General features: G+C 36.3%; 1 protein-coding gene and 1 pseudogene across 1 annotated transcript; one reads left to right on the top strand and one right to left on the bottom strand.

The window, feature by feature from the left end:
• Positions 1 to 208: 208 nt before the first annotated feature.
• Positions 209 to 6,338, bottom strand: LOC120190931 (annotated as a pseudogene).
• A 908-nt stretch (positions 6,339 to 7,246) lies between these two features.
• LOC120190837 (protein SOB FIVE-LIKE 6-like) lies at positions 7,247 to 8,402 on the top strand. The gene is made up of 4 exons (XM_039193872.1): positions 7,247 to 7,792; positions 7,918 to 7,989; positions 8,091 to 8,157; positions 8,286 to 8,402. Exons 1-4 carry the CDS (start codon positions 7,439 to 7,441, stop codon positions 8,297 to 8,299), a joined length of 507 nt encoding a protein of 168 aa, XP_039049803.1. The 5' UTR covers positions 7,247 to 7,438; the 3' UTR covers positions 8,300 to 8,402.
• Positions 8,403 to 10,581: the final 2,179 nt, after the last annotated feature.

The following is a 10,581-nucleotide window of genomic DNA, read 5'->3' on the forward strand; positions in this document are numbered from 1 at the left end:
GGGCTGGGCTTTGAGGAGCTTGGACCTCTCAAAATAATCAGGATTTATATACATCTTATATGTCCAAAAAATACCAGGATCTCAAGTGATTGCAGCAGAAAGAAGCTTTGAAAATGTGATGTTGTCTTCTTTTAAAATTTCATGTTTTGTTTAATTGTCATTTTGAGAATGATCCATAATTTCCGGTATAAACAGGAAACGTAGTTACATATCTTATTATGAAAAGGAAGCAATCTTAATTATCATTCATGCAACAGTTTGAAGGGGAAAAAAATAAAACCATAAGAAGGAAATAAGCAATCATTGATTCATACATCAACGGATTTTGATCTAGATCGTCTTAAATTCTTAAGCTCTCGTTCCCCGGAAACGGAGTTCCTCGCGGGCAGTCTGTCCTTGGAATCACGACTTCAGCCTCCCAGTTCCAGTTCGATCAGTTCCATTGAAAACCTGACCCACCAATCCTTGCAACTATTCAGGACTAACATAAGATTTTCCGGACAACAACGTTGAGTGTGTATTCAAGAAATCACTATAAACAGGAATCACCAGTTTCCCTGTTGCTCCTCTTAATTGTGCCCTTAAATCAGCGTCAGGAATGCTATAACTCCCTGCATGCCTTTGTGAGATCTCATCAAAGCATTTAAAAAATGCTTCCAGTTTACCTCTCACAAAAGCTGCTGTAGCCTTGGTGTCTTGCTCCGATTCTTCCTTCTCTAACAACCTTACTAATGGTCCCCATGCTTGCCATTGATACATGTAAGCCGACTCCTCTGCAACGCTCTTGTATTTCTGTTTCAAGTATTGCTCTCCTAAAAGCTTCCCAAGTTCTGTATTCTTGCTTCTCATATAAATATACCAATATGTGTTCATGACAAATATGTGGGGCAGGATTTTGTCTTTGTAACCGGAACTCTTTGATCGATGTGTCTCCGAAGAGCTTCCATGATATTAGAGACGGCATCTTTGAGTAAATTATCATCAGTTTCGGGTTTCGATAAGATGCCAGCTTTCCAGATTTGTTCTGTTCGTAAAACTTTAGACATGGGTGCACTATGTCTCCGTGGTAAGGTACTTAAGGTAATTGACAGCATATCTCACAAGTTTCGGGACTGAACCATCTTGTGGTGGCGCGAAACCATTGAGAAGTGCCTTCGATTTGGAGGCCAAACTCCCAAAATACTTTGCTTGAAGCATGCACGAGTAGCTTTTCGAGTTCCCTAAAACGTATGCAGATATCAGCTCCTGATTCACCTTCGAAAATCTCTGTAAATTCGAGTTTCAGCTTTTCTAAGGAGTCGAACATTTCCAAGAGCTTGAAAAGTTTCTGGGGCTCTCTACTACTCCTTGCAACACCTTCTCCAAAGCGGAAAAACACCGCCATGATTTTATCTGTAATCTTGACAAAACACTCTAGCCAGATAAGCACTTCGGGAAGTCCTCCCAAAACTTGTTTGCATAGTTTCTTTTCTGATATGAAGACTGTTTTGACTGCAAGCTCGAAATGCTGGATCCAAAGAGAAATTGCTGTCTCCAGACTCTCCCACTCCATTTCATCAATTTCTTCTGGAGTGTATGTTCTTAAGTAATCAGGGTTTAATCGCATCAGCGCTTTGGCTGCTCTTCTGTACCTCATGTCAGCTTGTACCTCTCTGTTTAAATCACTTTCTATTGTAGCCTCAGGAAAATAACCAAAAAAATGAAAGCTTGAAAACAAGACATTTTGTTTACCTTGACGAAGATATCAATACATATATCCAAACAATCATTGGCAGCGAGGATTTCTGCAATTCGCCTAAGGATTTCGACCTCCATTTCGGTGCCAAGTTCAGAAACCACTGTCTCTGGTTGATCAGCTTCTTCATCTGCTTGTTGCTCCCCTATATTTTGATGCTTCATTTTCTGTAACATAATCTCGAATTCGTCCTGCAGATTTAGTAAAACCTCGTCAAGCAACCCATCAAACTTCATAGCATCAACCTCGGATTCATATAGAGCTCTAAGTGTGATCAAAGTCTCCTTCAATCTCTCCGTTCGATATCGATCAGTGGCTTTTGTTCTGCTCAAGAATTCCACCGCCTCTTGAAGCTTTTGAATCACCGGCTCACCGTCTCGACTGATTAACTTAATAGCTTTGTTAAGCTGATCGACACATTGGACGTATTTGAGCAGCTTTTTAAGTCTCTTCCTTGGATTTTTCTTAATAGATAGTTTGTCGGAGAGTTCAACGAGCTTGTGCTGGAAAGATTCAGAGAGCTTGAAACTGTTGAGTAGATCAAGAGCCGGAGAGACGGCTCTATTAGTTCTGGTATCAAGAGCCTTAGCAGCCATAGCCAGGGACTGCAAAGGTGCTACTCTTTTTGCAGCTGTTGAGAGAGTTTCATCTATAGAATCAAACTTCTTCTCCATCTCTTCCAAGTCTTTTCTTATTTTAGCTGATGATTGTAGGAGTGTCCTCAAATCGGAACACGCCGATTCTATCTTGAGAAGCGCTGAATCCACTCTTGTCCTTGACGAACTAGCAAGGTGTAACGATGCAGAGACAAAGAAGAGTAGAAAGAGCAAATTGCAAGATTGAAAATACTTGCAAGCTTTTCAAAACTCTAATAAACTAATGACCAGAACAAAGTATTGTTGTTGGCAAAACAGGACGAGAAAGGGTAGATCACGAAGACTCCATCTCGATACATCCCAAGAACAAATGGCAACACTCCAAATTCCAAAATCAATACCACACTCTTTTCTTGCTATCAAAACACGTTTTGGGTTTTTTCTTCTTTGAAGCGCATTTGGGTTTAAGCCCACAATACCAATGAACTCCTTTCAACAAACACAAAGCCCAACAACCAGAACCCGAAGCAGAAAGCGCGAAGCTTCTGGCTAAGTTTCTTACGTAAGCATTTTAACGACTTTATAAACCAAAGGGTAGTCCGTTGATGGACAAAGTATATTTTTCAAAATCATATTGCTCATCTAGTTGATGGATAGTTGATTCTTTTATTAATCTATCATCTTCTATGAATTTTTAGATTAATTTTTTCATCATGACATATACTTGAAGTCATTTTAAATATGCAAGTCACGTTAAATTATAATAAAATCAGTTATTATTATTTTTTAGATTGTTATTGCTGATTTCTTCATCTTTCATCAACAATGCTGATATTTGTTGCACATTGTTTTTCTTGATTTATTTGATTGTGTTTATTTAGTTTTTTATATCATTTTTTCTATTAAAGGACTTGAACTAATTTTCAATTTTAAAAAATTAAAAATTATATTTTTAAAACAAAAATATCAATAATTATATATTTTTTTTGGAAGGGGGCGTATTGTATTAAGAAAATGTTAAGAATAAGAATACAAACGAAACAATTTCACGGGTCTCGTTAAAAAAACATCTCTAATTCTAAATAAAGGGAAAAAAATACCCATAAAATTGTAGAAATAGAGGTCATACAGCACAGAACAGCCACAACAAACACATTAGGCCTGACAGAACAGCCAAAATAAACCCAGGGCTGAATATGAACACACTTTTAAACCACACTACCACAGAGCAGAAACGCAAATGCCCTCAAAAAACATACAGCACACCAACACACATCGAGGGATCATTTAAATGGAAAATCACACAACCACAGCAATCGATCTTCAGCGCACACGATTAATAAAAATTAATTTGACAAACAACATTTAATTGTTGTCAACTGTCACTAACACTTGTCATAATTTCTAATTACTTATAATACTGTAATAAATAATAATCCATTTAATATATACATAAACAACTGAACTTTCTATAGTTGTTGCTTTCCCTTTAAAACAGAAACAAATGGATCTAATTATATCCGGCTCACAAAAGCATCTACTAGCAACAGGCCTTTTCTAGATAATTGGACTGGACTTGAACAAACAATTCCTGAAATTGAAGGTATCTTGCAGGCAATTAACACAGAGAATAATAAGCCAAGACAATCAGGAAGACACAAAACCCGGGTATGTATAAAAGGACAATCAAGGATCGTCAGCAGATCAAAACTTACTCTGGTGCAATTGAGTTATGGTGTGATTCAGGTAATTTATCGTCCCAGCCCTATATATATTCACTTGTTTGTGAGCCCTGAAATAGCATCATCCACTGAAAGCAGCAAGATTTTCGATCCCCAAAACATGGCGAGTTGTACCCTCGTGCCCACTTCATTTTCACCACAACTTGCACCTTCTTGCTATCACATGTAATACAATTGTACACTCTTTTCTTTTCATATCTGTTTTTTTTTTAAAAAAAAAAAAAGCTCTGGCTAAATATGGTATAAGGGGAGGAAGAATCATACATCAATATGAAGATAAATCATGTCAGTTTGAAACCGACTAAGCTATGGGGAGCTTGAGCTTCTCTAGTCTTTAGGTATGGACGGTCATCAGTCTGAGAATGACATATAAGTCTATACTTGTCAGTACAAAAAAATAGTATGGATGATATTATATAATATGCACATGGCACTGCTGCTAAACAGAAAGGCATTGATCAAATTGCTTTCCAGATTATAAAATAATACATATCCTCATCCATTTCACAATCATTCGTGCAACCCAAATTAAATACGAAATAGACGTGTGCTTTTATTGGGATTCATGTGAGCGTTTGTAATTTATTTGGAAGATAGTGTGCAAGGGGAGAGGTTTGACTTTGGTTTTTGTTTGATGGGGACTCCCACTTTGTTTGCTTTAGCCATTAAAACCTGGGTTTTACTAACTAGTGCTATTAAAACATATTTTAAGATCGTTTCATCAAATGAGTTCCATTTTTAATTCTAGAAAATCATACATTTAATTATTGGGGGAAGGGTTGTAAATTTTGATAAGAGGGTGGTATTTTGCTGTAATCATTAAGCAGCAACTGGCAATTTTGCTTTGACTCTTCCACTGTAGGGGACCCGGTTGGAAAATTCCAAGCTGTCTGCAAACCCCATACTACTATACCCTTCAACAACCGGATTGTAGCAATTGGCCAAAGTCTTACTGATTCTACTTCTAGATAGAATGTAATCAAGGTAAAGGAAGATAATTCAAAGTTCAAAGTGTTTACAGGTTTGTGGTTGATTAGGTATTGCTCAAACTAGTTTGTATATTAATCTGATAATCAAGCAGGATGGAAAACAAAATACTGAATGAGAGAGCATGCAATAACAGCAGAAAACCAAATGCGAAACTGATGATTTGTTTTACGCATAGAGGTTACGAGTCATGGACTGGCAAAGGGCCACAAACTACCAAAGGCCATGTGCACATGAGTTTAATGTCTGGGACCATTTTGATCCAGAAGAAGATCCTACAACGGCCCCATGATGTTTTTTCCATTGCAATTTATATAATCATTGTTTTCTTAAAATCAAGTATCGCCTTTTGGCCTAATTAAACGGCCAATGATTTTTGTCATTTGTTTTTATAATCCTAGATTCTAAGGAGCTCGGACTAAAGAATTTTTCATTTGGTTAAGTCAGGCTAGCTATTTGGTCTACATTTTATATGAAATCAAGGCCGGTTTGGAAATGTAAATGAGATCTGCAGGAAATTATTGTTTCTAACAAAATTTAACACTCGGGTCGGGTAAGAACTATAAAGGAAGTCGTACGTGGTTTAGCCGTGTGATATGGGTGTATGATTTTGCAATTGCATCAGTGGTCACCATGAGGATTCAACATTATTAGTAGGCCCAAGAACAGCTATTTTGAATGTACTAGGGTGGATTTTCTACCTTAAAACCGGAAAAGATATTATTCTTAAGGAGCATCTGAATTCAGTCCATCATCTTTAACAGGCTCGGGTCAGATTATATTACATCATTGTAGATTTCTCCCAGTCCTACCAAGTTCTTTTATCATGCCGATGATTAAGCAGATATTGAAGAAGTTGATGTTTACGAATCAATCACCCAAGTCCAAAATGCTGAAGACCAAAATCTTCTCAATCTTAAAGACCAAGTCCCTCAAGCAAGTGGTGTTTTTCAGGATACGAGTGATTAAAGCTCTCTCCCACTCGCCATGTGAATTGGAACAGGATGAACAAGGAAGAGTCGAATTTCTAGAGTTCACTCATCAAATACCAAATCATCAATAGTTCTTAGACTTTTAGTTTTAATCTCCCAGTCATCTTTGAAGTGTAACTGTGTAATGTTGCTAAAAAGTACAGCCAGCCATTAGCATAACTCAGAGTCTCTACAGTCCAACCAAATGAGGGTTTGCTTTATTTGCATATATGCTTCTGAAGGAAAATTACCTTTCGGAGTGCATATTCTTCAGATGCCAGATCCTTTGCAATGACCTAACATTCATGGGGTCACTCGATACCCCGCCATTTTATTGCATTCCAACTTCTAGCTTTAGATTTCAATGGTGGCGTAGGGAAAATAAATAGATATAAAGAAAATGGGTTTACAGTAGTGTTTCGATTACTACAAAAATTGAGTCCGCATCAACTCAGCAAAGGGACAAGCATGTCTGCCCGTTTCACATTTGGTGTAGTTGGTTTAAACAAATTAAAGAAGGGTATTATTTTTAAGTTTAGAATAAAGTTACATCTTTACATCATGAACAAAAGCCCTGAAATCCCAACAAAAATCCCAGCCCGAATCCTGGATGATGGTTCATTTAAGATTCTAGTTAGTGAAGATGAAACAATTTGCAGTTTTTAACAAAAAGAAGAAAAAGGGTTCCATTTAGAGAATCCTGACAGTAAAAGAGTATTAAAGACGTGAGACAGTACTGTCATGATCATGACAACACCTTGTTTAAATAATTCACTAATCTCTTTTAAAGGGAAGTGTTTTCATTATTGTGTATTTAAGTGTCCAGCTTGATACATTCGTTTGAAGTGATATTATTACCCTGTTTGAAGCCATTCTATCAACTTCCAAACTAATCAAAGGCTATATATAAACATCAATGACATGCAGGAAAGTAAAAGGTGTTATAGGTCTATTAATTGAGCAGTAAAATACATCCACCAATTTCCACTTCTAGGTTCTTATCGAAAGGACAGCTCCATCGTTGTACTGGCTGCTGTATCTACATTTATGCATGAATTGCTAACCGCTTCCCTTATCACCATTGTTACCAACTGCTTTCATTTCCTCTCTCTCTCTCTTTCACTAAGCCAATTGGCAAATTTGATTGATTTACCTTAGAAAAAACAAGAGGGAGAAAGGATCGAAGAAAGGACAAAAAGTAGTCTAGGATTTGGTCTTATCCCGCTATACCCTCTTTCCCTTTTCTGTTTATAAACAACAGCTTCAAGAGTTTGCATGTATGTGGTAATCCAAGAGAGAAAAAAGAGAGAGGAGTCTTTTTCATTTTTCCAATAGCAAATTCATTTTTTTCCCTTATCTTTTTAATATACGAGGGGTTGTAGATTGGTTTGAGAAAGAGAGAGAAAAATGAATACATCAGCTTCACAATGTGGTAGTGGTTGTGAATCTGGTTGGACTTACTACTTAGATCAATCCTCTTATTCTCAAACCAGGTATCAAAAGTTCAGTGGGAACTTCGCGGTTGACGATGAGGAGCAGGACTTATCCATGGTGTCTGATGCATCTTCTGGCCCTAGACATTATTACCAAGATTATGAGGAATGCCTTGAGGAGAATGGGAGCTTCTGTTCTGTTCCTTCAACCTCTGAACCAGCTAAGAGAAGCAGCAAAAATAAACAGAAAATCAAAGAACATGGTAACAATCAACAGCATTCTTATCTTGATGACACTGCCAGTTCCCCTGTAATAAGCTTTTCCAAGGCAAGTTCCCCTTCTTGAATTAATACAATGTTCTTATTATAGTCTGTATTTATATGCATCACAGCATCAGTTCATTTTTGTAAAAAAACGGAGTAATAATGGGTGTTCTTGGTGTCTAAGAACAGAAGAACTGCAGGAAAGAAGTTTCAATGGATTTGTTGGACTTTTCACAAGGGTTCTCTGGTACACATTTAAAGGTACTGATTAATCCATTAAACCAGTTTGCCTTCCACTGTTATGCATACATTCTCCTGAATTGAAGCTTAGTTATGTCACTTTTGAGCTTTTCTTTTTTCAGGGAAAATCAGCATTCCACAAAAAAATTGGATTCTTGAAATCTGGGAAAACAGGTTCTAAAGATTCAGGTGAATCTTTACATTTCACTTTCTCGTGAAGCTTTGGCATTTAGAATATAGTGCAATCTGTGGAGTAAAAATGGAAATTTGATGGTTATATATGCCTAATTTGTATTGTATTAATCTCTTGGAAACAGGTGGTTTCCAGTAAGGAAACTGGGAATGACAAAAGGGTAAACTGTCACAGCTTTTGTCTCTACTACTGCATGCAGCTGCTCTGGAGAGAAAAAATGTGAGGAATTTGTTAAAAAAAAGGCATTGGATCTCAATGGGATCTTTTCCCTTCCTTTTATTCTTGTTCTTTTTTTCTACTTTCATTCTAGTTTTTTATTTGTTCCTGTCATTGCAGTGGGAAACAACCTGATAACATTAAAATAAATTAAATTCCTCAGTCATTGGTGTATATATTTTTATTTTTCAGTGATAATCTCCAGTTTCTTTCCTTGACACAATCATGCAAGACCATGTAAATTCTTGAGGTTTATCCACTGTAGAATTTAGTATTTAAAACTAGTAATATACCGAGAGAATATTCTGCCGACCATTGCCTTCCACTTGATTCCATGGAAGACTTGAACAAAATTTCAATGTTGAGTTGATAGTTTTCTGTACAAATTTCAATACTGTCAGAAAAGACTAGTCTCTTTTCTTTTAGCCCTTTTGGCTGAATAATATAAAGGTTTATGCTTTATATACATAATACATCGAAGCGGCGAAAACGATAATTAACTTTGGAAACTTAATATTTAACAAAAAAAAGAATATTAAAAGGTAAACAAAACGAAAATAGCAGTGGTCCTTGGATGGACAGGGTGTATATGCATTCAAGGAGTTCCCATTAATCAAGTGAGGCCATTACAAAAGTATATCAATCGAGTGTTATCTCATATCGGTTAAAAACTACTAAATTCTTCCACATTCACCAATATATGATAGAGCTGTAAAGTGAATTTCGCCATTTATTATCAGCTGGTTTCAAGTTATAGTACATTGACACAAGCGAGAGAAAAGAAGAATGACCCACCATTTCCCAGTTAATTGCCAGCTTAGCTTAAAAGGTAGGGTTGGTAAATTTGGTAACCTATGCTTATTCCTGATTCAAAACAGGCAAATGTATTTCAGATGGAAAGAAGCAAAAGACGAGCTTCATTTTACACCAAAATAAAATGGGGTCCCAAAAGCACCATCCCCACCACCTCCATTTCTGACAACGACCAGCCAAGAATGTGATCCATACATACAACTGGGGTTGAAGAAATTTATTGGGAGTTTTGTTTGTTTGGTGGATTCCCATTCCAAAATCTTTTAAGTGAAGGTGTTTCTCAGGGCCATCAGAATTTGTAGCCATATCTTGGAGAGGAACTTGGATCTTTGGAAAACGACGACACTTGACTTCTTTGTCTTGTCGATCCTTCTCTCTTTGTCCTTTTTTCACTTCCATAAACTAACATCATAGTTTCAATTCAGAGTTACTGTTAAACAACAAAACTGGATCAAACCGTGGTGTTGTGTTCTCAATGCTTAGCACTGATACGAATATCCCACTCGGCATTCATTTCTGATCTATAACTTGAGAGTGTTGGATACCAAATACTATATTTTTCTGAAAACTTGTTAGTTATGTTCGAAGATTTAACAGTAACATGGGGATGTATCAGAAAAGACGGGTTAATATACGGCGTTACCGGATACATTAAAAGATATTTAACAAATTTGGTTTAGCGCTATCGGAAATGTTGAGTAATAATAATGTAGTAGGTCTAAGTCATGAAGAAATATTAAAAACTTTGGCAATCGGCAAACTTAACTTGTCAGTTTTGTCGATCCAAATTAAAAATGTATCGATCCATATCAATATAACAGGTAAAAATATCGATAAAACCGGTCATGAAAAGACAATACCGATAAATCCTTACCAGATATATTGAACGTGTCGATACTTTAATATAAGGACCGACACTTTGTGAATTTAAAAGAGAAGCAGTTTTAGCGCCTATAAAGTGTCGATACTTTATAAAAATGTATCGATCCACAATGATATAACATGTAAAAATATGATAAAACCGGTATCAAAATGATAAAACCGGTAAAGCGCTACCAAATATATTGAAAGTGTCGATACTTTCATAAGTACGTGTAATAAATTATCGACACTTTCAAAGAAATATGTAATTATCCTATCGAAAGTATTGACACCTGACATAAAAGTATCGACACTTTGGTAGTTGTATCGATTAAATATAAATAACATATCCGATGAAAATATAAAGACCATAACTAAATATCCTCTGAAAATAGATAGAACGGACGAGTTTTTGAAATCGAATCGTTATTGTTGCTGCATTTCAGAAGGCGTTTCTAAAGAAAAATTTGTTTGTTTGTTGCTGCAGTCGAATCGAAAAGTATGTTGTCGAAACCCTAGTTTTTTATTAT

Source organism: Hibiscus syriacus, unplaced genomic scaffold (genome assembly GCF_006381635.1).
Source record: "Hibiscus syriacus cultivar Baekdansim isolate YM2019G1 unplaced genomic scaffold, ASM638163v2 tig00116964_pilon, whole genome shotgun sequence".
NCBI lineage: Eukaryota > Viridiplantae > Streptophyta > Magnoliopsida > Malvales > Malvaceae > Hibiscus > Hibiscus syriacus.